Here is a 27,071-nt window from a genome sequence, read left to right as displayed (position 1 = left end):
TCTTGATGCCTTCTTGGATGAGTCTTCTTTATTTTGGTTGGTCACAAGCTCCCATGAGTCGGAAGGGCTTTTTGACTTCTTTAAAGATACTTTAAGGGCATCCCTGAAATGTCTTCCCTGTCCTCTTGGATGTCTCCTGCTGCGACAGAGTTCCGAGTAGAGCAGTTGCTTTCCAGAGACTGGTGTCAACCTACATGTCTCACCCAGGAGGGCTCATTGTGAGTGATTAACATCTCAATGCTTGGCAAGTTGGCTTTGGAGAGAATGCTGCTGTTGGACTGTCTTTCTTGCCACTGGATTTGAAGGGCCTTGCTGTCGGTACTTCTCCAGTGCTTTGAGGTATCTGCTGTAGGTTGTCCAAGTCTCAGAAGCATATAGGGGTGTGGGGATCACAGTTGCCCAGTAAATCATAACCTTAGTCTCAGGTTAGAAATCCTGGTCCTCAAATATTCTTTTCCTCAGTTGGTCGAAGGCTGAGCTGGCACATTGGAGGCGATGATGAATTTTGTTGTCTATGACTGCCTTCGTCAAGATGAGGGTCCCAAGATATGGAAAATGGTCCACACTTCCAGGATCTTGCCGTTAATCTTAATCAAAATGGAGAGGTGTTATGCTGTGGGAGCCAGTAGGAAGAGAACCTTAGTTTTCTGTGTGTTTAATGAAAGGCCCATTTTCTCATATGCTTCGGAGAAGGGGTCTATGACAATGACCTGGAGGACAGTTTCTGAGTGAGCATGCACGCAAGCGTCATCTACGAAGCTCTGTGACTGAGGCTGGAGCGGTTTTGGATTATAGGTCATGTAGATTGAACAGTTTCTGTCTGCTCTGCAGATAATCTCCACGCCTATGGGTAATTTGCTGGAAGTGAGATGCAGTATTGCAGCGAGCAAAATGGAGAGAGTTGGTGCAATGACACAGCCTTGTTTGAACCGCAGTCTTCACTGAAATAGGGTTTGTGGTGGTTCTGTTGGTAAGGATCACAGCTTGCATGTCATTGTGGAGTAGGCAGAGGATGGTGACAAATATCTGATGGCAGTCAAATTTGAGAAGCCTTCACAGTTGACAGAGTCAAAGGTTTTCATGAGGTCAAAAAAGGCCATATACAGGGGTTGATGTTGTTCCTTGCACTTTTCTTGAATCTGCCACGTAGTGAAGACCATGTCTGTTGTACCTCTCGATGGATGAAAACCACACTGAAATTCTGGAAGGAGTTCCCTGGCCACTGGGAGAAGGCGGTTAAGGAGGATCCTTGCAATGATCTTTTCTGTTTCACATTTATATGATCCATTATATGTTGATCCGTAATGCACAAACTTTAATAATTATATACCGAATGTTACTATGCTACTTTATTTCTGTTTTGTTTTTGCTGGCATCTAATGTTAATTTTCAAATATTAAAATGGGGTCACATTGGATAATAGTTTGGGAAACACTGCTTTAACAGTTAAAAACCACCAACAATTCCCCCCCAAGCTCCAGATGCGGTCACACTTTATTGGTTACTGCCATTAACTTCATCTATTCCAACTCCCTCACTGGCTGAAGATTCACAACCTTGCCGTACCATTTACCCTGGGTTGAGCTTATGTCTGCACAGCCTCTTCCACAAAAAGGTGGCTTGCTTTCATTTGCATAAAATTATCTGCCATCCCCATGCACCTCCCACCGCAGCTGCCACCACCACCTCCCCCACCACCACAGCAATCTACTGCTGAAACATGCACCTTTGCCATTGTCATCTCCAGACTTCATTACCTTTATGTTCTCCTGGCTGGTCTCCCATCCTCTACTGCCTCATAAATGTCAGCCCATCAAAGGTTTGCTGCCTACAACTTATCCTGCACCAAATTCCTGCTCACCCATCACCCTTGCCTATCTCTGTTAACTCCAGGTTCCCTGTAAATTTTTCACCTTCTTAAATCCTTTCATGGTCTAGCTCTTCCCTATCACTGCCATACAACCTCTCGTCTGATTCAGGCCTCTTCTGGAGCCCCACCAATCTTTGCCCCACCATTAATGTGGACATGTCTGCAGCCATCAAGGGTCCATTCTCTAGAATTTCCTCTCTTAATTGCCTAGTCTCTCCACCTCTCTTTCGTCCTTTAAGATACACTTTAAAAATCAACTTTGATCAGGCTCTTGGCTATTCCTCCAAAAACCACCTTCATTGGCTTACTGTCTTTTTTTTTTGCCTCTGACTCTAAATGCCTTGGGACATTTTTCTATGTCAAGGCACTGCATAAACAGAAGCTACGGTTGAATCTCTGATCATTATCCAGCTCCTAATTATTATTCATTTTGCAATAAAAATGACTTTAATTGCTCAAGTTTGAAAATAAAAAACAAGTTCCAAAGCAGGTTAGTGCAATTTCATAGCAGTCCGCTAAGTAATTGTGAGGGATTTGATACCAGTTGACAATGTCACATGCTTCCAGCTGCTGGGTTAAATAAGAGTGCCAATATATGAGGATTACATGAAAAAAAAATCGATTTCACACAATGCATTTTTACTATTGACTTATGGAGTGCTTACTGGATATTAATGATCATCCTATCTTCTGCTGAATTAAAGAAAAAAGGACAGAATTGCTAACAGCAGGTAGTCTGGTGACATCATCAACTGACTAAAATACACTGATAATCTTTTCAATATAATTCATGGTTGCTGTCAAATAAATAAGAAAAGATCCAGTTTTTCCACATGCTTTATGTGAAACTGGAATTGTATAAAAATGAGAAGTGACAGCAACCAAGTTAAATGACTATAGGTTGGAAAAGTGTGCTCGATGAACAGTGACTTCATGACTTTTATGTACCCCAAATCCCATCTGCATTAAGTTTACACTAAAGTTAATTTTTCTGGTCTCCGGTTCAACACGTGCAGTGCAGTTAAGCGCCTTAGGGCATTTCATATGTTAAAGGTGCTATGCAAATACAGGTTGTTGTTGCCATGCTCCCTAAGTTGTTGAACTCAATGCTACCTACAATGAAGTATAATGGGCAGTATAGCTTTGGGATGCTGGTTGTGCATCACAGTTCCAGGTCTTTGGCTGAAATCCACAGTATAATAGTGACAATGAATGGGATGTCTTGTACTTCTTCAAAGTTAATTTTTAAAAATTTTTCAGAGAAACTTGTATCGTGACAAGAAGTTTACGATAATCAGTCAATACAAGCATGGCTACTCATTCCAATTATCTACTAAAAATGTCTTCACAAAATGAAGCTGATAACTGAAGAGGCAGACTGTCGTAGGATAATTAGACGATATACAAATATACAACTAGCAAATTAAAAATACTGAATGAGAGCTGTGAGGCATGCTGATCAGGTTGTACACCATGAAGTGGACTGGCGGAAAACTTCAGTAGCAATTCAATTGTTATCTGTTGCTAACAATGCCTGCTCCTCCCTACTAATCCCTTCCACCTACTTCAAGATCTAATGAATTGGGAGTTTTCTGATCTCTCAAGATCAGTTGGGTAAAGAACCCACACTGCCATTGTTAAGTAGCAGATGGGAGTCCAGCATACAGGAAATAAGTAAAAAGGTCAGACACTGCAAGAATCCTAACAGATCGCAGCTTCACCACAGCAGAATTCTTTCTTAAGTCACACTACATTAAACACTTGAAACGAGACATTTTCAAATCAATTTTGCTCGGCTTTATGACTGTTTGCAATTATATCTTGTTCCTCGTCTTTTTTTATTAAGCAACTTGGTGGTCGGCTTAATCGGGTTACTTGTATGCATGCATGTCTGCCCAGTCAAGCATGGAGCTCAACTGAATATTAACTACCCAATGATGACAAGAGAAACAGCTACAGATCATTCCTTAGAGTAAAATCACAAAATAAAACCACTGCTGAATAGTGTTTCACCTTGAAAATAAGTCAAATATAGTTCAATCCTAAAACATTTACATTTTAGTATTTGTAATAGGATAAATATTTAAAATAAGCTCCAACTAATGGCATAAACTGTAGATGCTATATGTGGAAACATAGAAATGAACATTAAAAACCTAACTGATATTCTGGGAATTCTTGTATATAAGGGCAGAATTTTGTAGGATTAACAAAAAACCATTTCAAACCAGTAGAGAATACTTATACAAAGTTACTTTAAAATATTAAATGGTGCAGCAACTTCATCTGATGGGTTCATTTATTAGAAATTTACAGATTTGTCATTTATGCCACAAACTGAGGTTCTTCTTGCAGCTCAGTTCAAGAACTTACCCAAATTCAGTCACTGATAAATCCAATGGAACTTCATCAGGTAGGAAAAAGCTGTGACACTTGACTGAGTGCTGGAGCTCGGTGCTCATTGTTTTAGAAACATCATAATAATGGCCAAATCTTGAGGAGGACATCAAGGCTGTCTGTCAAGTGAAGTAAACAACTTTAAAGGTCAAATAAAAATCACTTAATATGTACTGGCATAGAAGTGTGTTTCAGGAAATGTTACAATGGAATATCCTTAAGAAGCATATTTTTAGCGTGCTAAAATATAAATGCTTATACACACACACAGGCCAAAATTTTCCAGCTCCTCATGCCTGTGGGATCTTCTAGTACCCCTGATGTGAACGGAGGTTTCAATGGCTCACCGGTCCTGGTGTGGGGTACCCGCCACGGGGGCAGGGACTGCAAAATTCCAGCCTGAATCTTGGTAGTGCAATATCAAAATCACAGGCTTACTGCTGATTAATAATCCTTGCCAAGAAAAACAAAATTTAACAGTAACCACAGTAATCACATGGTAGAACAGAACTTAAATATAGCTGAAAGAGAGACATGTTGTCGAAGCTTTTTGTTTTGCACTTATAGGGACAAATGCAAGAATGCCAAATTTCAAATGATCATGACAATTTATACTACAGGAGAAAACTATGCAGATTGGTTGGCAGTCAATGCTGATTGGCCAAGGCATTGCCATGGAGAAAGCAATGGAAACTACAGACTCACTAAGCTCCCAGGTAATTCATAGAAGGCAGAAGGCTTGAGCATATTCCTTTTGTTTGCGGGGAATGGGTCCCTGTGTATGAATGTATATCGTTTCTAGCAAGCATAAATGAACCATGTTTCAAGCTCGACTGATTATCTTAAAACTGATAGTTAGTGTAGCGATTAGCGCTTTCAGGATTGTTCAGCAAGTGCAGCCCAATCACATCTAACAGGAGATGTTTTATTTCAGGTTTTGCAGGCACTGGTTGGCTGAGCAGCCTGTACTCTGCCCATTATGAATAACTGACAGAACATGCTGCTTGATTCAATCAGCCAATCATTGGGACGTATGGCCTACATACCTGGTATCACACTGGCACTGAAATTTACACATGGCATTGCTCAACTGTGTGGTTGGCAGACCATCTTTTGGAAAATGCCTAACACGTAGCTACTCCACAATAGCAGCGTGAAACAGCTTGCTTAACCTGTTCAATTTTTGATACACTTTGCCTTTCCAAGGTTATTTGAGGTAGACCGGGCACCTTTCATGTTCAAAAGTGGCAACCTTTAGCCAATTTGCAAGTTTGCATGATACAGTGAATAATGATCTGATCAGGATAGCCAATGTCCTGAAGGATAGCTTTGGTGCGCTCCATTTCTGCGTCAAGCTTGCAAGGTGAGCAAATGGCTAGGATCCTACAAGATTGCTGAAAAGGTCAATCTTATATCACGTAGAGTTATCCAAGCCCCAATCTGTATATTGGCTGGTAAAGGTAGGCTTCTGGTAGACAGCAGTGGAGAATCCATTAGCGATTTCTCAATTAGCACATCAAAGGGAGAGTGTTAGACAGCTCCATCTCTAAAGTGAATTTGAGTATGGGATGGAATGTATTAAGTTGTGCAAGGAAATCCTTACACGCTGCTGCAGGTTCAAAAATTGCAAATGTATCATCTATGCATCAGAAATATGCACAGGGTAATAAGTTAGCACGTGCTATAAGATTGAAAAGTGCCTGATATGCCTCAAATTATCCTGGAAAGGCAATGTATCTCAAAAATTGAACAATAGGTTAAGCAAGCCATTTCACGCTGCTACTTTGCGACGGCTATGCAAGTGGCATTTTACCACTAACAGGATGCTGCTGTCAGTCCAAAAAAACGCTTTGCCTATGACACAATTGAGCAACATCGTGTATGAACTTCAGTACGATACGGTATGACACCAAGTGCATAGCCATACATCCTAATGATTGGCCAATCAAATCAAACAGCATGTTCTTTCAGTTGATCGTAATAAGCAGTGTATTCAACCAGCCCATGTGCGCAAATCCCAGAACAAAATGTCTACTGTTAGATGTGATTCCACGAGGGGATTGTTCAGCAAATGCTGTCCGGAGTGTGCTAATAGCTACACTAACAACCAATTTAAGATAATAAGTCAAACTCGTAATGTGGCTCATTTATGCTTCCTAGAAGCAACATATATTCATAGGCAGAGACTGTTCTATGAAAACAAAATGAATATATTCAAGCCCTGTACCTTTTCAGAATTACCTGGGAGCTTGGAGAGCCCTCGGTCCCCCGTAGCTTTCTCTATGGCAATGCCTAGGCCAGAGGTGTTATTCCAACCAATCAGCACCCTTTTCTCCTGTAGTAAAAATTGTTTGAAATTTGGTATTCCTGTCTTTGTCCTGATGAGTGCAAGATGAAAAATTTCAGAAACATGTCTCGCTTTTCAGCAATAACCGCAGTAATGTATAAGTGCTAGCAACTTAAAATTCTTTTTGTGGAAAGGTAATCCTTTTACTGGAGCTCCCTTAATGACTTGGCTGGTAAAGGCAGCATATCATCAAAAAACCAGAAGTGCTCAGGTTCTGGGCTGAGTTAGCTGATGCAAGACTGAGTACAGAGACTACAGTCTATGTTTCCAGGGTGGCACAACAGAATGTCAGTCAGGGTTTCCATTCACAATGGATGTTAACTGAGGTTCAGGAAGTAGCACTTTTGCGTCTGAGTCAGAAAGATATGGATTTGAGTACAAAATCTAGACTAACACTCCAGTACAGTATTGAAGGAGTCCTGCACTTTGTGCTAAGAATTTAAACTGAGGCCCTGTCTTCCCTCAGGTGGATGTGAAAGCTTCTTTGATATTCATTTCAAAAGAGAGGGAGTTCTCCCTGGTGTAGTGGCCAATATTTATCCCTCAACCAACATCACTAAAACAGATTATCTGTGCTGTCATGTTTCCTACATTACAACAGTAAGCTGCTTTGGGGCATCATGAGGTTGTGAAAGACACTATACAAGTCCTTCTTCCGAACTATCTAGTTCACCCAATTATAAACAGCATACGTGTGACAGATTGGGCTGAGTTACGATGCACCCTCTGGTTGAATAACCCACTGGCAGTTATTGTTTAGGCTTACACAATTATCAGGGGGTCTTATGGCGCAGTAGGTAGCACTTCTCCCTCTGATCCAGAAGTCCTAGGTTTGAGTCCCACTGCAGAACTTGACGGTTAAGGAAGGTGCATTCATAACATGGCCAAACAGTTTGAATATTAACCTGCAAACCCTTCCAGCACAATCCAATGGCAGGCGGTAAGAGTGGGAGAGATTCCTGGTCAGCCATGTGATCCAAAGGAAGTTGCAGCCTCTGCTATCACTACCCAAGCTCTAGACTACAGCATGCACGTAAAAAGTACAGGTTGCCATAACAACTCAGACTCCAAGTGACCTATAACACACCACCACCACCACACAAGTATAGACACTGGAGCAAGGCTTCAGGGGTGACTAGTGCCTGTGGAATCAAGAAACTTTTTAAGGAGGTAACTGGCATAGGTTGGCAAAACTAAAATAAGGCTAATACAAGGTGATGTATAATCAGTAGGATTTTAAAAAGAGTAGCACTTTTATGTGACAAGGAACGCTCTGCACTGCTTTATATAGGCATTGTTTCACAACTATTTCAATTAAAAGGCAGCAATGTGTGAGAAAACTGACTAGTCATTATTTTAACAATATCTTTACAATTATTTCATGAAGTTATTAACAATAGTGCCCACTGAATTCACATTTGTTAAACATTCTTGCATTATAAATACAGAACACAGATCCCTGCTTTTCAGCAAGAAATGCTGTTGTAAACACATCCTAGGAGAGGGAATTTATTGTTGGACAAGCACTGAAAACAATTTATACAGGGGTTGTCCTTTGGTCTGTATAATCTAGTCTTTATCTGGATTACCCATCACAATGTTTTTATTGCATTCTCTGCTAGAACTCATCTTTTCATTGTGTACATCCTAGTCTCCTTAACATTTTAGCAAGGCCCTGACTAACTGAACTTTGATCTGATGTCTTCATTCAGGAAAGCACCAGGTAGTCCATTTCAGATGCAAATCCTCACTGAGGCCCCGGTAGTGTTTTCTAAGACAGCAAAGAGAAGAAACAAGAAGTTTCCAGGGTCTACTCAGAGGATCCCAGGGCACACTGGTGTCTTTAATCCACAACGCTGTATGGATTAAGGTGGGGGATAACCTTTTTTTAAATTCACAAGAAAGAGTATTGCTTCTACAAGCTGGGTGGAGACAGATCTTACTATAATAAAACAGTAAGCAATAAAAGCGTGGTCTGTGTCAGAGAATTGTGAATAGGCCTCGCTTTACAAATTCCCAGGCCCAGTGGGAAGCTTGCTAAGGCCTACCTGAACCAACTAAGTGTGAGTAATCTGGTTTAGTTGAATAGCTAGGGGAAAGCTTTTTTTCCCCTCAGAAGTTGCAAAGTTGATAAATTTATTATCAGAGGCAACTACAACTTGTGCTTGTCCCCCTCATTGCTTAAGGATGGATAGGCTGTTAGAGAGGAACAGGCAGAAACTGTCAGATAGCAGACTGCTGGCTTTCAGTCTACTGTCTGCTGCTAAATGTTTCTAATTGCAACACTAATGTGTTAGAAATCTCAGATTCAAGATGAACCTAGGCAGAAAATTGATTTCATGCTGTGACAGCTTATATATTGCCCAAAGTACACAAACATGTCATTGAGAGGCTTTTGCATCCCACAATTTTGTTTACAGATGAATTGCAGTTACTTTAGTAACCTTGGAAAAAGGCACCTTTTGGTATTTAAGAGCTCCTGCAGTGTACACTATGAGCAGACATGTTTCTGCTTGCATTATTTAGCCATCTGCAAGATAGTGTACAGTGCCATTGCAATAAATGCCAATGAATCATTCAGTTTCAAGGGTTATTTAAATTTTAAACCGTGACATTGTTGCATAAATCAGGAGCAATCTGTTGAAATAACTGGGACTTACAAGCATGGAAGAACTAGCTGGTGGGCCTTAAGGGGGCTATTGAGCCTGCGGTCGTTTTATGTCACTTGTACGTTATCTCCACAATGATTAGATTGCTATGACAATGAAGCTGATACATTCTCAAGTGCTTTCTTTACTCATTTAGCACATGGATAAGCAAGTCAATTGCTTGATTCAGTGCTTTCCAATTGACAGATCATACTCACTCTGTCAAACCTTGTTCAACCATATTTGATTCAGTATTGGATTTTTTTTTGTCTTGTGGCAGTATTGAGATTTTTGATGAAATGAATGCAAACACACTAATATATTTTCCACATTTTAACTCATTGTCTGTGTCAGACAACTTCCATGAGGTATCATTAAAAGTACTAACCATCCCAGAAATAAACTGAGAGATCCATCTGCATCAAGCCACAGAAGTGCACCTCTGAAGCATAGAAAAACATTAGAGACAATTACACACTGCAGCTGCGAAAACACTTGATTTTGATTGAGCGGTTTAAATTAGTACTGGGTTGGGCAATGATCATTATGAATTAGTTTAAGGTAAATGCAATAATATGTACATCATTCAGGTTTGTCTTTTTATTCATTCTACAGTGCTCTGCAATTTGTAAGACCTTGCTTCAAAGTTAAGGAAACTAGGAACACAGAATTAACCTTGCATCTTCTTAAAATTTAATTAATTTTCTTTCTGGCAACATTATGAACACCATTCCCTCTATTTTTCTAGGAGGACCTGGGTGATCTATTTAAGTACACGGCTCCTTTAATTTTGTTTGTGTAGCCATGCACACACAGTAACTTGTAGGTGCCAACTTGTGCACGGGAATTTGTCATGGTGCTGTGCAGTTGTGGGGCTTAAGGGGAACATTGATCATGAGTTTCAATTCCAATGATATGAACAGAGATGGTGATTGTAGGATGAACTCCCCCTTTTAGTGTCACCTTAGGAGGAGTTCTGCACATATGTCTGTTCCCAGACTTTAAGCATAAAGCACCACTATGAGGCACTACTGAGAGATACTTAAAACCATACAAGCATTTTTCCTTAGAATATTAAGGATTGTGTGTCAATTCAGTGGAAAATATTTCTCCATTAACTATTCAATGTTTCGAAATGAACTTTATTCATTCAATTATCCACTTTGAAATTGCTGGAAACCTTGTGAAGTACCGAGTGTCCATCGAGTGCAGTGTGTACCAGCGGTTAATATATCTTTAAAAAAAAACTATTTATTCACTTATAAACTTGAATGAAACATTTTATTTTACTCTAACATACCGATGTATTAATAGATCTGAATAAACTGGATTATTTGGTTGGGAAGGATTTTTTTATATGTTAATACAGCAAGAAACCAAAAGCTATTTACATATGAATAGAGCTTGTAGAAACAGCGTTCCTCTGCTAAATATGTACCAGTAACTTCACACTGTGAAATGGACTACAGCCAAAGCAGAGCAGGGATGAAATGTGACCTTGAGAACAAATTACAAGTTTGCCTTATAAATACTATAATAAAAAAAGTCTTTTTATTGTGAATTTTGCACATTTGTAAAAGTTCTGCTTCGTTTTCTACCAGCGTCCAGATATTGGCTGCATAATGGCTTTTGATATCCTGATCTATGATCTTGGAAGATTGCTTACCAATTGTATAATCTAGTTTATTTAGCCTTATTAACACAACAATGAACTGTAAAGTGAAATTAAATGATGAATTCAAATATGTGGAATACATTAACCTCTAACATTCCGACTCATTTTGTCCTTAGCACTAAAAGGAATTGATTCCATTGTTGCCACACAAAGTTAGAATGAAAGGCATCGGCATACATTTACTTGTCTCTTTCAACCTTTCCTCAATAGGGCATCCCAAGTGTAGAATATGGATTTCCTAACAGACTGGCTCTAAATGAACTTCAACATTCATCTGATAAGAATCAGTAATGCCAAAATAGTTACTTGACTCCTTTACCAATGGAGTTGGTGGGTACTATCAAAGTGTTTTGCATCAGTGCAGGTCTGACCAATTGCACCATAGTGCTCTCTTTAGAAAACTTTTTAAAGGGGTAAGAACTTGATGCTCAAGGAAAAGTCTGTTCTGGTCATAGCTGGTAAAACAATGACAAGTGAGTAAAACTCCCTACCGATGATCCAAATAGCTAAAAAAAAACTATCTTGAGCTATACAGGTCAGAAGATTAAGGGCTTAAATTTCTAGTCTGTGCTGATTTAGCTGATCATTTTTTATATTCGTTCATGGGATGTTAGGGTTTCTGGCATTGTGACATTTATTGTCCTTGAAAAGCTGGTAGTGAGTGGTGTCCACGAACCGCTGCTTTCCATGTGGTTTAGGTACTCTTACAGTGCAGTTAGGGAGTGAGTGCCAGGATTTTGACCCAACAATCATGAGGGAATGGCAATATATTTCCATATCAGGGTAATATGTGACTTGAAGGGAAACTTGCAGGTGGTAGTGTTCCCATGTGTCTATTGCCTTTGTCCTTCTAGCTGCTAGAAGTTGCAGGTTTGGCAGGAGCTGTCGAAGAAGCCTTGGTGAGTTGCTGCACCACACTGTGTACATGGTACACACTACAGCTATGATGTGCTGGTGGTGGAGAGAGTGAATGCTTAAGGTAGGTTGCTATCTAATGAGCCTCATCAAGCCTGGGCAGGAGAAAGAAAAGGATAGCCAGATTTGGAAGGAGAATATTTGACTGAGGTTTCCCCCTTTTGATCTCATGATTGTGAGCCACTGGCTCCTCCTGGAGAAGATAAGACTGGGCCCAGCTACAATGATCAGTCCCTATCAACATTCACTGTGTAGGATCATGTATTTAGATTAGTCAACTGGTTAAGACACCAGAAAGGGGAGTGGGTTGCTGGTGTTGTTGGAATTGTACCACAACAACAGTCAATGTATTTTGGATGGGCTAAAATTGGCACCAAGAAAAGAAAGCACATTTTCTACAAATCATGTGGAATTGAACATTTTCATTATTCCTTCACAGCTCCCAAAATCAACAGCTTCACGAGGAACCTGATTCCTAGTTACAATGGCCTGACTGGCTTCACATTTAAAATAGTTAACACCAGTTCCCATAGGAAATACAATCAGACCTCTTCAAAATTTAACTGCAATCTTTAAAATGATTAAGACATGGAATAATATTATTCATCTTGAAGGTTATTCAAAGTGAAGAATCAGATACAGATCAAAACAATTTAAGTTTTTTTTTAAAGAAAAGTCCACTACTACATAACAATGTCACTTAAATATTTCCAATCTTTCTGATAGTTCATGTTTTAAAACAGTATGAAGCTACAAAAGAGCAAGTGTAAAAAATAAACTAGAAGATAAATCAATTTGCAATTTCACTTACATTTTTAACCTTTCATGGTAAAGGTACATCTTTTATCAAAGCTTTCTTTTGATTCATTTCACATGGTTATGCTTTAAAGAAATGCAAGATCATACCTGTATTTTTGGCAAGTTTTGGTATCGCCACGCTATTGTCATGGAATTCTGGGATGCAGCTGTAGTAGTATTGTCTTCTGTCTCTCTGACAGCTTCATCAATCTCTATCACATCATCAAGCAAGGGTGCAGGAAGCTCCTATTCAAACCAAAATGGGAATAATTTATTTTTGAAGTACACATATATTTTGGAACAAAATACACATATACTTATATTTAACACTAACATGTTCAGTAACGTAAATTGAAAATGCTCCAGGGGAGAAAAAGCTGCAGCTGGAAATAAAAGTAAATTTTATCAGAACTTGAAACTGTGTGTAGAATGAGGCCAAAGTCCAGTAATTCATGACCAAATCAGTCACCTGCACTGTGTCTCCGATTTCAAGTTCCTTCTATTAATGATGAAATCTCAGCTAAATGGATTGGAGATTTAATGTCGATCAACAGACCATTATGCATTCAGAAATGAAAAATGTACACGGAACAACTGTGTTTCTTCTTTTCCAGACTCTATAAACAACAATATGTAAAGCTAGTGCAGGTACTAAATTTTGGAATTCGAGAGAAAAAAGTCTACATATTGGCTTAACCTTGTGTCGTACAATTTGAAACAGTGCAAAGAAGTTCTTTCATCCTAAAACAAAACAAGCTATTGTCTTCAAAATAACACAAATTAACACCTGCAATGTTTTTCAGGCAGCGTTATCTTCATTAAGCTTGATTATCCAAATGCCAATCAGTGATCCTTGCAGATCACTTTTCTGGCAAAGATCATTAGGATAATTCCTACTTAAGCACTCACCTAACTCCCAGGGCTGGTCATTGTTTCAGCTTTTGCTACTGACATAATGAGTGACACCTGTTGCTGTTTCCTTGTACTGCACCAGCACTGTGTAGCATTTACAGGGAAGAAATCTCAAGAGTGAATAAACTATTTCACACCAGTCACCTTTAATATGACAATAGGAATGAATTCAGCATCCCCTCTGACATTGCGGCTTTGTGCAACCCCTGTTCTCCAATAAACTGTACATCATTTTCACCTTAGAATCTGTGGTACTTTACACTTGTTCATTCATCTGTGATAATATCTTTGCACTAATATAGTACAACCTAATTGGCTATGTTCCTCTAATATCTGAATGACATAGCCATGTTGAATGAAAAATAAATCCACAAATATAGTTGAGTGAAACAGTAAAAAAACAAGAATTGAAATAAAGTTTTTGACAGCAAACGTAATTTCTTGGACTAATATTTATTATAACAACAGCCTTTGCACTTAAAAATAATTGCATAAACTACTTTGAAGCTTTGTGACATGATAAGGTGTACAAACGCTTCAGTAATACAGAAAGAGACATGTTATCGAAGCTTTTCATCTTGCACTCATCAGGGCAGCTTGCAAGATAAACCAACAGTAAAGGGAACAACAACTCATACTGCATGAGAAGAGAGTGCTGACTGACCAGCAAGTGGACTCTGATTGGTAGAGACGCTGCCATGGAGAGTGCAACAGAGAACAGTCAACTGCCAAGCTATTATTCAAATTCAAGCCAGGCAGGTTGGCTCTGAGAGGTCAAGGCATTGCCATGGGCAATCAACCAGGGAATGGCTGTTCCCCCAAGCCTGTGTTTAGTTGGAAAAGGCACAATGTGTGGGCATTGTCCTTCTGTCTGCAAAGGACAGGGTCCTGTCTGTGAATATATGTGGCTGCTAGCATGCGTAAGTGAGCCACACTGTGAGCCTGACTGATCATCTTAAATTGGCTTTCAGTGCAATTCTTAGCACAATCAAGATTGTTTAACAAGTGTTGTCAGATCGTGGAATCACATCTAATGTTGGACACTGTATTTTGAGTTTTGCAGGCATGGGCTGGTTGGGTATAGTCAGTAATTTGCCTGTTGCGGACAGCCGAAGGAACATGCTGTTTGATATGATCTGCCAGTTGTTGGGACTTATGGTATTCTGCACTAACAGGATGCTGTCATCAAGCCATAAAGATGTTCTGCCCATCACAAAAACATGGTGCATGAATTTGTGCCGGTGTGACGCCAGGTACGTAGGCCGTATGTCCTAATGACTGGTGAATCGTATGAAACAGCACGTCCCTTCGGCTGTTCACAACAGGCAAAGTATTGACCGTAACCGACCAGCCCATGCTTGCAAAACTCAAAACATAGTGTCCAACATTAGATGTGATTCTGCAAGTGGACAGCACTTGCTAAACAATCTTGATTGTGTTAAGTGATACTGAAAACAAATTCAAGATTATCAGTTATGCCCACAGTGTGGCTCACTTATACAAGCTAGAAGCGACATTTATTCACTCACAAGGCCCTGTTCTTTGCAGACGGAAGGAGAATTGCACCTTTTCCAACTAAACAAAGGCTCGAGGGACAGCCATTCCCCGGTTCATTTCCTATGGCAATGCCTTGATCTATCAGAGCCAACCTACCTGGTATGAATTTGAATAAGGGTGTGGCAGTTGACTAATCTCTGCTGCATTCTCCACGGCAGCGCCTCTACCAATCGGAGTCCACTTGCCGGCCGGCCAGTCAGCACTCTTCTCATGCGGGATAAGTTTTTGATCCCTTTACTTTTGGTTTATCTTGCAAGCTGTCCTGATGAGTGCAAGATGAAAAACTTCAATAGCAAGTCTCTTTTTTGAGCAATATTCAAGTTCTGTACTACCAATCAACTATATAAATGTTACTATGCTTCAAGTAGTGTAACTAATAAAAAGCATTTTCAGGATATTAATAATAAAATATTACTTTGGTTTATTTTTTACTTTGTCAAAATAAGTTACTCAACAAAACTCTGAGGCAACCTCAGGAAAAAAATAGAGATATTTAAGTAGCTGCCTTAGAGTGTAGTTACACAGGCACTTTCACAGTAGTGCAAAGGGGTTCTGGTGTTGCACTTATGTGAAAGTGATTTCATAACTCCAGAATCAGATCCCAATCTGACTCTGGAACATACCAAAACCAATCAATAGAAGACCTCATTTCCAGCTCACAGGGGAGCTGTGTCACATTATTTGGACATGGCACCATGTGAAGTACAACTGCAGTGTGAAGCTGGACTTAGGAAAGGTTCAGACAGTTGGCTGAAACTCCAAAACTTACTGCTGGCAAAGTATATCTCCAACTTAGATTTGCACGTTCTAGCTGATGGCCTTAGACCAACAATGTAATATAGCTGCAGACCTAATTTTGCAATTACCTTACTAGAATCTAAATTCATACAGTAACCTGCTTACATCATTTTGTTTTGACAGAAGGAAATCACAGCCATTGTTACAATCTGACCCTACTTACAAGCTGAATTCTCCAGAGTATAATAAAGCCCAAGGTACCCCCATCCCACAGTTAATGAGGCTTAACCTCACACCCTTCTAAGCTAGCTTAATTGCTCACGCATTAAGCCAAGTAAAGACATCACATAGCACTCTATTCTATTTACAATAAAAAAGACTTAGATTGTGTAGCAGCTAAGCTTCGATCATTGGCTCATCAGTTAAGGTAATCCATACTTCATAAGCAGCACTACTGAGAAAAGCACTTTCATCCTCACAGCCATCACTTTTAGCTTTTGAGTAATAAATGTGTGGAAGGCTTTTGAATTACCAGTCGACTTGGACCACAATCTTGTTGAAGTCGTCCCAATCTGCCCTTCCAAAGTAATACCTACCTATAATAAAATAAAAACCTTTGCATCATGGCTATCAAATTTTTCCATTATAAGTTTTAATCATTCATTTTAAAATTGAAACTTGTAATCAAAAAGGCTAATCCCTGCAAAATAACAGTGATTGTACTTAATTTGTTGTAAAGCATTTTAGGAAGTCCTGAAGTTGAATGTAAGTCTACCTTTCCAAACTACTGTGGGAAATAACAAGGAACACCTGCACCAATTTTTCATTGATGGATTCTAAAAGAAATATAAGTTATATGTTATTTGTAATTCTATACGGGATAGGCTTGGAAGATGTGGATTTGAGATAATGGCCTGATTTCAGTTAGTGGGGAAGTGACAACACTGGGTGCTGATCTTGATGAAAGTTGTTCACAAAGATCTAGTGATCTGCAAAGCATAGAGTTTTCCTTTCCTGCCTTTTGTTTGAATCTGGTGCCAAGTGATAGGAGAAAGTCTCCTGGCGTTCAGCAACAGTGATGTCTTCAAACAGGGTAAGTAGCCAATAACAATAGCCAATGCAAATAGGGTGGAGTACAGGAAAGATTAGGTAACAAAAGATTTCATGGTACAAAAGCCAAAGGTATAGTAAAGAAACAAAAGAGGTCCAGGTGAGGTATGAATGGCCACATAGCAGCTGTCCTAATGCAACATGCAGGAATAAAGAAAAAAAATGAGACAAAGCTGAACCAGCAAAAAAAACACATGAAATAAAACAGAGGTAGAGGTTATGGTCTAAAATTGCTGAACTCAGTGTTGAGTCTGGAAGGCTATACAGTGCTTAGCCAAAAGAGTTGCTGTTCCTCAAGCTAGCATTGAACTTCACTGGAACACTCTATGGCCAAGGACAGAAAGCTCAGAGTGGAAGCAAAGTGCAGCATTGAAATGACAAGTGGCAGAAAGCTCAGGGTCATGCTTGTGGACTGAACCGAGGTGTTCCACAAAGCGGCCACCTAGTCTGGTTTTGGTTTCCCCAAAGTAGAGCAGACCATATCGTAAGCAGTGAATACAGTATACTAAATTGAAAGAAGAAGTAAATCACACCTTCATTTGGAATGAGTGATTGGGGCCTCAGATGGTGAAAAGGGAGTAGATAAAATGACAGGTGTTGCATCTCCTGCACTAGTATGGAAAGGTGATGCAAGAAAGGGAGGTGGGTTGGGGGGAGGCGGGCGATTTGGAGGTGGCTGAGGAGTGGACCAGGGTTTTGCGGAGCAAATGATCCCTTTGGAATCCTTGGTGAAGAAAAAGGAAGAAATATTGGATGTGCTAGAATGGAAGATTGCATTGTCTGACAGATATGACAGAAAAACTGGGAGAATGGAATAGAGTTCTTACAGGAAGCAGCGTGTGAGGAAGTGCAGTCAAGGTAGCTATGGGGGTCCGTGAGTTTATGGTGAATATTAGTTTATATTAGCCTATCACCAAAAATGGAGACAGAGAAGTCCAAGAAGAGAAGGAAAGAGTCAGTGAGAGATGGGTGGAAATTGGAAACAAAGTGAATGAAATTTTACAGTTCAAAGCGAGAGCAGGGAGGAGTACTGATGTAGTCATCAACGTACTGGAAAAAAATGAGGGAAGGGGTGCAAGTGGGACTGGATTAAGGAACGTTCCACATATCCTACAAAAGCAGGCATAGCTAGAACCTAGAAGGAAGCGAGTGGAGTTGAAGGAGAAGTTGTTCAATGTGAGAACAAGTTCAGCCAGGTGGAGGAAGGTGGTGGTAGATGGCGTCTGTTTAGGCCTCCGCTCAAGGAATAAGCGGAGAGCTCTCAGGACGCCCTGGTGGGGGATAGTGGTGTAGGAGGTTGTTCATGGTGAAGAAGAAACAGTAAGGGCCAGGAAGAGTCCAGGATTTAGATAGGAAAAGGCTGTTCAAGGGGAGGAAAAATGCAGTTGAGGAAGAAATAAATTCAGTGGGGCAAGAAGAGACTGAAGGAGAGGCGATGGCTAGTGGTAATGTCGTTGGACTAGTAATCCCGAGGCCCAGGGTAATGCCAGTTCACCCAGGGTAAACCTGGGAGCACAGATTCGAATCCCGCCACAGCAGATGGCGGAATTTGAATTCAATAAAAAACCTGGAATTAAAAGTCAGATGATCACCATAAACCATTGTCAATTGTTGTAAAAACTAATGCCTTTAGGGAAGGAAATCTGTCATCCTTACCTGGTCTGGCATACACGTGATACCAGACCCACAGCAATGTGGTTGACTCTGAAATGGCCTATCAAGCCACTCAGTTGTAACAAACTGCGACAAAGTCACTAAATAGAATGAAACCGGACGGACCACCTGGCATCAACCTAGGAACCGGAAATTATATTGGCAATCTCAGCCCCGTCAACCCTGCAAAGTCCTCCTTACTAACATCTGGGGGTTAGTGCCAAAATTGGGAGACCTGTCTCACAGGCTAGTCAAACACAGCCTGACATATTATACCTTACAGATAATGTCCCAGACACCACCATTACCATCCCTGGTTATGCCCTGCCCCATCGGCAGTACAGGCCCAGCAGAAGTGGCGGCACAGTGGTATACGGTCGGGAGGGAGTTGCCCTGGGAGTTCTCAACATCAATTCCGGAACCCATGAAGTCTCATGGCATCAGGTCAAACATGAGCAAGGAAACTTCCTGCTGATTACCACATACCACCCTTCCTCAGTTGATGAATTAGTGCTCCTCCATGTTGAACACCACTTAGAGGAAGCACTGAGGGTGGCAAGGGTGCAGGATGTACTCTGGGTGGGGGACTTCAATGTCCTTTATCAAGAGTGGCTCGATAGCACCACTACTGACCGAGCTGGCCGAGTCCTAAATGAGATAGCTGCTAGACTGGGTCTGCGGCAGATGGTGAGAACACCAACAAGAGGAAAAGCCATACTTGACCTCATCCTCACCAACCTGCCTACCCCAGATGCATCTGTCCATGACAGTATCAGTAGGAGTGACCACCGGAGAGTCATTGTGGAGACGAAGTCCCACCTTAACACGATGGAGGGTATTCACACTACCACCATGCTTAAAAGGGATAGATTTCGAACAAATCTGGCAACTCAAGACTGGGCATCCATGAGGCGCTGTGGGCCATCGGCAGCAGCAGAATTGAACACAATCTGTAATCTCATGGCCCAGCATATCCCCCACTCTACCATTGCCATCAAGCCAGGGGTCAATGAAGAGTGCAGGAGGGCATGCCAGAAGCATCACCAGGCATACCTAAAAATGAGGTATCAACCTGGTGAAGCTATAACACAGGACTACTTGCATGCCAAACAGCATAAGCAGCAAGTGATAGACAGAGCTCAGCAATCTCACAACCAACGGATCAGATCTAAGCTCTGCAGTCCTGCCACATCCTGTCGTGAATGGTGGTGGACAATTAAACAACTTACTCCATAAATATCCCCATCCTCAATGATGGAGGAGCCCAGCACATCAGTGCAAAAGATAAGGCTGAAGCATTTGCTACAATCTTCAGCCAGAAGTGCCAAGTGGATGATCCATCTCGGCCTCCTCCGGAGGTCGCCAGCATCACAGATGCCAGCATCACAGATGCCACCCTTCAGCCAATTCGATTCACTCCACATGATATCAAGAAATGGTTGAAGGCACTGGATACTGTAAAGGCTATGGGCCCTGACAATATTCTAGCAATAGTACTGAAGACTTGTGCTCCAGAACTTACCGCGCCCTTAGTCAAGCTGTTCCAGTACAGGTACAACAATGGCATCTACCCGGCTATGAGGAAAATTGCCCAGGTATGTCCTGTACACAAAAAGCAGGAGAAATCCAACCCGGCCAATTAACACCCCATCAGTCTACTCTCCATCATCAATAAAATAATGGAAGGGGTCATCAACAGTGCTATCAAGTGGCGCTTGCTTAGCAATAACCCGCTCACTGATGCCCAGTTTGGGTTCCATTAGGGCCACTCAGCTCCTGACCACACGACAGCCTTGGTTCAAACATAGACAAAAGAGCTGAACTCCCGAGGTGAGGTGAGAGTGACCATCCTTGACACCAAGGCCGCATCTGACAGAGTGTGGCATCAAGGAACCCTAGAAAAAGTGAAGTCAATGGGAACCAGGGGGAAAACTCTCTGCTGGTTTGAGACATACCCAGCACAAAGGGAGATGGTTGTGGTTGTTGGAGGTCAGTCATCTCAGCTCCAGGACATCAGTGGAGGGAATCCTTCAGGCTAGTGTCCACGGCCCAACCATCTTCAGCTCAGAAGTGGGGATGTTCGCTGATGATTGCGTGACGTTCAGCACTGTTCGAGACCCCATAGATACTTAAGCAGTCCATGTCCAAATGCAGCAAGGCCTGGGCAATATCCAGGCTTGGGCTGACAGGTGGCAAGTAAAATTCGTGCCACACAAGGGTCAGGCAATGATCAGATCCAACCAGAGTGAATCCAACCATCACCCGTAGATGTTCGATGGCATTACCATCACTAAGTCCTCTACTATCACATCCTGGGGGGTTACCATTGACCAGAAATGGAACTGGCGTAGCCATAAGACCATAAGACATAGGAGCAGAAATTAGGCCATTCGGCCCATTGAGTCTGCTCCGCCATTCAATCATGGCTGATAAGTTTCTCAACCCCATTCTCCCGCCTTCTCCCCGTAACCTTTAATCCCCTTACCAATCAAGAACCTATCTATCTCGATCTTAAATATACTCAATGACCTGGCCTCCACAGCCTTCTGTGGCAATGAATTCCATAGATTCACCACTCTCTGGCTAAAGAAGTTTCTCCTCATCTGTGTTCTAAAAGGTCTTCCCTTTACTCTGAGGCTGTGCCCTCGGGTCCTAGTCGCTCCTACTAATGGAAACATCTTCCCCATGTCCACTCTATCCAGGCCTTTCAGTATTCTGTAAGTTTCAATCAGATCCCCCCATATCCTTCTAAACTCCATCGAGTATAGACCCAGAGTCCTCAAACGTTCCTCATTTCTTAAGCCTTTCATTCCTGGGATCATTCTCGTGAACCTCCTCTGGACCCCCTCCAGGGCCAGCACATCCTTCCTGAGATACGGGGCTCAAAATTGCTCACAATATTCTAAATGTGGTCTGACCAGAGCCTTATAAAGCTTCAGCAGCACATCCCTGCTTTTATATTCTAGTCCTCTCGAAATAAATGCCAACATTGCATTTGCCTTCCTAACTACCGACTCAACCTGCAAGTTAACCTTAAGAGAATCCTGGACTAGGACTCCCAAGTCCCTTTGCACTCCAGATTTCTGAATTCTCTCCCCATTTAGAAAATAGTCTATGCCTCTATTCTTCCTACCAAAGTGCATGACCTCACACTTCCCCACGTTGTATTCCATCTGCCACTTCTTTGCCCATTCTCCTAATCTGTCCAAATCCTTCTGCAGCCTCACCGCCTCCTCAATACTACCTGTCCCTCCATCTTTGTATCATCTGCAAACTTAGCCAGGATGCCCTCAGTTCCTTCATCTAGATCATTAATGTATAAAGTGAAAAGTTGTGGTCCTAACACTGACCCCTGCGGAACTCCACCAGTCACCGGCCACCATCCTGAGAAGGACCCTCTTATCCCCACTCTCTGCCTCCTGCCAGATGGCCTATCTTCTATCCATGCTAGTACTTTGCCTCTAACACCATGGGCTCTTATCTTACTGAGCAGCCTCCTGTGCGGCACCTTGTCAAAGGCCTTCTGGAAGTCCAAGTAGATAACTTCCATTGGCTCTCCTTTGTCTAACCTACAAGTATTCTGAAATCTCATCCTTAATAATGGACTCTAAAATCTTACCAACTACCGAGGTCAGGTTAATTGGCCTGTAATTTCCCGTCTTTTGCCTCACTCCCCTCTTAAACAGGGGGGTTACATTAGTGATTTTCCAGTCCTCTGGGACCCTCCTTGACTCCAGTGATTCCTGAAAGATTGCCACTAACGCCTCCACTATCTCTTCAGCTATCTCCTTCAGAACTCTGGAGTGTAATCCATCTGGTCCAGGTGATTTATCCACCTTCAGACCTTTCAGTTTTCCTAGCATCTTCTACTTGGTAATGGCCACCATACTCACCTCTGCCCCCCCGACTCTCTTGAACTTTGGGGATGTCACTCGTGTCTTCCACTGTGAAGACTGATGCAAAGTACCTATTCAATTCCTCCGCCATTTCTTTGTTCCCCACTGCTACTTCTCCAGCGTCATTTTCCAGCGGCCCAATGTCCACTTTTACCTCTCTCTTACCCTTTATAGATCTAAAAAATCTCTTGCAATCTTCTTTTATATTGCTGGCTAGTTTACCCTCTTATTTAATCTTCTCCCTCCTTATTTCTTTTTTAGTTGTCCTCTGTTGGTCTTTGTAGGCCTCCCAATCCCCTGGCTTCCCACTGCTCTTCGCCACATTGTATGCTTTCTCTTTAGCTTTTATGCTGTCCCTGACTTCTCTTGTTAGCCATGGTTGTCTCGTCCTCCCTTTAGTATGCTTCTTCTTCCTAGGGATGAATTTTTGCTGTGTCTCCCAAATTACTCCCAGAAACTCCTGCCATTGCTGTTCCACTGTCTTTCCTGCTAGGCTCATCTCCTAGTCAATTTTGGCCAGCTCCTCCCTCATGCCTCTGTAGTTGCCTTTATTCAACTGTAATACCGTTACATCTGATTCCAGCTTTTTCCTCTCAAATTGCAGGGTAAATTCTATCATATTATGGTCACTTCCTCCTAAGGGTTCCTTCACCTTAAGCTCCCTTATCAAATCTGCCTCATTACACATCACTAAATCTAGAATTACCTGTTCCCTAGTGGGTCCCACCACAAGCTGCTCCAAAAAGCCATCTCGTAGACATTCCACAAATTCCTTTTTTTGGGATCCACTACCAACCTGATTTTCCCAGATAAATACTGTGGCTACAAGACAGGTCAGAGGCTAGGAATCATGCGATGGGTAACCCACCTCTCTCTTGTCTCCCCAAAGCCTGTCCACCATCTACATATACAAGTCAGGAATGTGATGGAATACTCCCCACTTGCCTGGATGAGTGCAGCTCCCACAACACTCAAGAAGCTTGACACCGTCCAGGACAAAGCAGCACGCTTGATTGGCACCACGTCCACAAACATTCACTACCTCCACTACCGACGCACAGTAGCAGCAGTGTGTACCATCTACAAGATGCACTGCGGGAATTCACCAAAGCTCCTTAGACAGCACCTTCCATACCCACAACCACTACCATCTAGAAGGACAAAGGCAGCAGATAGATGGGAACACCACCACCTGGAAGTTCCCTTCCAAGTCACTCATCATCCCGATTTGGAAATATATCGCCGTTCCTTCACTGCCCCTGGGTCAAAATCCTAGAACCCTCTCCTAACAGCACTATGGATGTACCTACACCACATGGGCTGCAGCGGTGCAAACTTTTTATCACCACTACCTTCTCAAGGGCAATTAGGGATGGGCAATAAATGCTGGACCAGCCAGAGAAGCCCACATCCCATGAATAATTTTTTTAAAAAATGGGTCAAGCAAGGCAGTTTTATTTATGGATTTTGGAAAAAGAGGTTGAAGTGGGCTATTTGGGGCTGGGTGCCTTTGAGCTTGAGGCTTTGGAGCAAGATCTCCAGAGGATGTCAGGTCAGTAACAGTCCTATATGCAATGGCTTGATATTTGGTAATGGAGTCATGGTCCAGGGTGAGGTAGGAGGAAGTGTCGGAGAGTTGGCATTGAGCCTCTGCTAGGTAAAAGTCAGTACACCATGCAACAACAATTCCACCCTTGTCAGCAGATTTGATGACAATGTTAGGGTATGACTTGAGAGAACAGAGAGTTACAAGTTCAGAAGGAAGTAGGTTGGAGTGAGTGAGAGGAGCAGAGAAATTAAGATGCCCAATGTCACACCAGCAGTTCTCATGAAAAGATCTAGAGAGGCTAAGAGGCCAGAGGGAGGGGTCCAGGCCCAGAGAGAATATGGGGGATGGGTAAAAGGGTCCACCAAGGTGGGGGAAGACTCCTGGCCAAAGAAATTGACGTGGAGGTACAGGTGACTGAAGAAGAGTTCAGCATAATGCAGAGCTCGAAATTAATTGATGTGTTGGTGTAAGGGGATGAAGCTATGCCGCGGACAAAGCGTAGAGAGTCAGTGAGGTGAAGGTCAGAGGGTATCGTGAATACACGGCAAGGGGTGTGATTTGAGGAACAGGTGGGGTCAGAAGAAAAGGAGGGAAGGAGAGGAAAGATCTAGAGAGATGTTGGTGCCCATGCGTTGGCGAAGCTTTTGACTTTACGCCTGAAATTAAGATAAAAAGTTTTTTGTTAAAGTGCATCTTTTGACAACCTTCCATACTAGCACTACCTATGTTTTTCCTTTTTCCTCAACCGAGGATTCTCTCCACTGTAGCTTACAGTGACCTCCCCAATGTCTAATCTATTTCATGACCTTCTGCTCTCATCCCTTCGTTTTCCTTCCTTCCCAGAGCCATGACAGAGTTCCCCTTGTTCTCATTCCCCATCTCACTGGCTTCCGTATTTAACGGATCATCCTCCACCATTTTTGCCACCTCTAGCTACATCGTCCTGGACTTCCCCTAACATTCTGAAGGCACCATTTCCTTTGCAACACCATGGTCCATTCCTCAGTTACCCCAACAATCCTCTCTTTCCTATGGCAGCTTTCCATGCAAATGCAGGAGATGCAACACCTGCCTTTTTACCTCCTGCCTTCTCGCCATTCAAGGCCCCAAACACCCCTTCCAAGCGAAAGAATGTATTCGCAGCTCACAATATGGTCTCCTCTACATTGGGAGACCAAATGCAAACAGTGTGACGATTTTGAGGAACACCTTCATTTAGTCCACAAGAATGACCTCCAGCCTTCAGGTGCTTCTCATTTCAAGACTCCATCATGCTCCCACTCTAACCTGTCTTTGGCCTGCGTGTTTCAATGAAACTCAATGCAAGCTCGAGGAACATTACCTCATCTTTTGCCCGGCACTCTATAACCTTCCAGACTCAACACTGAGTTCAACAATTTTAGGCAACAACCTCTACCTCCATTTTGTTTCATTTTTTTTCTGGTTTGATTTTGTCTAATTCTTTCTTTATTCCCTAACGTTACATTTGAAAGGCTGCTATGCAGCCATTCACACCTCATATCATCTTTTGTTTCTTTCCTATACCTATTACCACTTCTTTTGGGTTTTGTACATGAAACAATTCGTCATTTAATCTCTCCTGCCTTCCATCCTATTAAAGACCTTCCCCCTCCCACTTGCTCAAAAAAATAACATTTATCTTTCGTCAGTTCTGATTAAAGGGTCATCAACCTAAAACATTAACTTTGTTTCTCCACCCCGATGCTGCTTGACCTGCTGTGTATTTCCAGCATTTTCTGTTTTATACTTGTAAAAGGCACTGATTATCCTTCACTCTTTAGTTATTTTACAGAAAGCTAAATAAAGATTGGGATATACACATTGTATAATTATATTAATGTTGAAGGTGAAATATCATAAAATTAAAAATCTATTGAATTTTTTTATAATTATGGATAAATTTGACATTCCACAAACATTAAATTGGTTTTGTTTTAGAGACAGGTATGTCTTTCAGCAGCAATTATGAACTTAATACCAATGTTCCCTCAGTAGGTTCCAGATGCACAGCAATCTGGAACCTACTACGCAGGGAACCAAGAGACCACGCACAACCAACATTCCATTTAAGGTGCCTGTGCAGTAAACTTAAAGAGACTGCGCAGTGCAACAAGCAGGCTGTGCACAGCAAAAAGGAATTAGAGGGGACATTGCTTAGTATGTTGTCAAAAACCTAGTTTTATTTCATTGAACAAAATGCAATGTTTTCCAAGGTATTTTACAGCAAGACTAACAGCATAAAAGGATAAGCTCTCGTCAGTTCAGTAATTTCTATTCGATTACACTATGGAGATTTCAACAGTATGCCCTATGGAAAAACACAGGCACAATGACAGCAACTTGTGAATTTCTGTATTTAAGTCCGCCTATGCAGACTCCATAAGTTGCTGTCAGTTTAATGATAGCAAACACTGACAGTTTCACCATCATTACTATGGAAAAATTCAGGTCAATGTGATATATGACCAAGGACATTACTTATGTGATAGGCCTGTAGTATTACAAGGTTGACAGGCTTTATGAAGGACTACATGTATATTTAAACATCACATTAAATTTTATACTATTAAAGAAAGTTTTGATTATAAAAGAAATTGCATGCTTAGGGACTATATTATCCGTGAACACTCATAATTTCATGGGTTTAGAACACTATACTTAGTATATTTTGCAGGGAAAAGTGTACATTTGTGTGATTTTTATATTAACAGAATTCTAAACAATTATGTAAAATGACTGCAAGTTTCAAACAAGTGACTAAATGTGATTGAGGAATAATTAATCGGGTACTAGGGATGTTGCAATAATATTGTTGCAATCTTAAAAATCATTCCCAAACATCACAATATGGTAAGGAACTGTAGATATGACCCTTTCCCCTAACTGTCCCTACTCCAGGAATTAAGTCCTTTACTTCTTTTCTTATTGCCTTATTTTACTACTCTAAAAAGTATTATTGCAAGAATGCATCACAAAAGTCAGTTC

At 41.5% G+C, this 27,071-nt stretch overlaps 1 protein-coding gene across 4 annotated transcripts in view; it reads right to left on the bottom strand.

The window, feature by feature from the left end:
- Positions 1-27,071, bottom strand: part of elp4 (elongator acetyltransferase complex subunit 4) — a 307,678-nt gene that overhangs the window by 197,843 nt on the left and 82,764 nt on the right. For all 4 annotated transcript variants that reach the window (XM_078549418.1, XM_078549419.1, XM_078549420.1 and 1 more), the window contains exons 4-5: positions 12,759-12,896; positions 4,244-4,386 (exon numbers count right to left, since the gene is read on the bottom strand). In XM_078549418.1, coding sequence (XP_078405544.1) covers positions 4,244-4,386; positions 12,759-12,896 — 281 coding nt within the window. The remainder of the gene's footprint in view (positions 1-4,243; positions 4,387-12,758; positions 12,897-27,071) is intronic.

Source organism: Cetorhinus maximus, chromosome 9 (genome assembly GCF_964194155.1).
Source record: "Cetorhinus maximus chromosome 9, sCetMax3.hap1.1, whole genome shotgun sequence".
In the NCBI taxonomy this organism is placed as follows: Eukaryota; Metazoa; Chordata; class Chondrichthyes; order Lamniformes; family Cetorhinidae; genus Cetorhinus; species Cetorhinus maximus.
The sequence above is the reverse complement of the archived record's forward strand: the minus strand, read 5'-3'. Positions and strand labels throughout refer to the sequence as shown.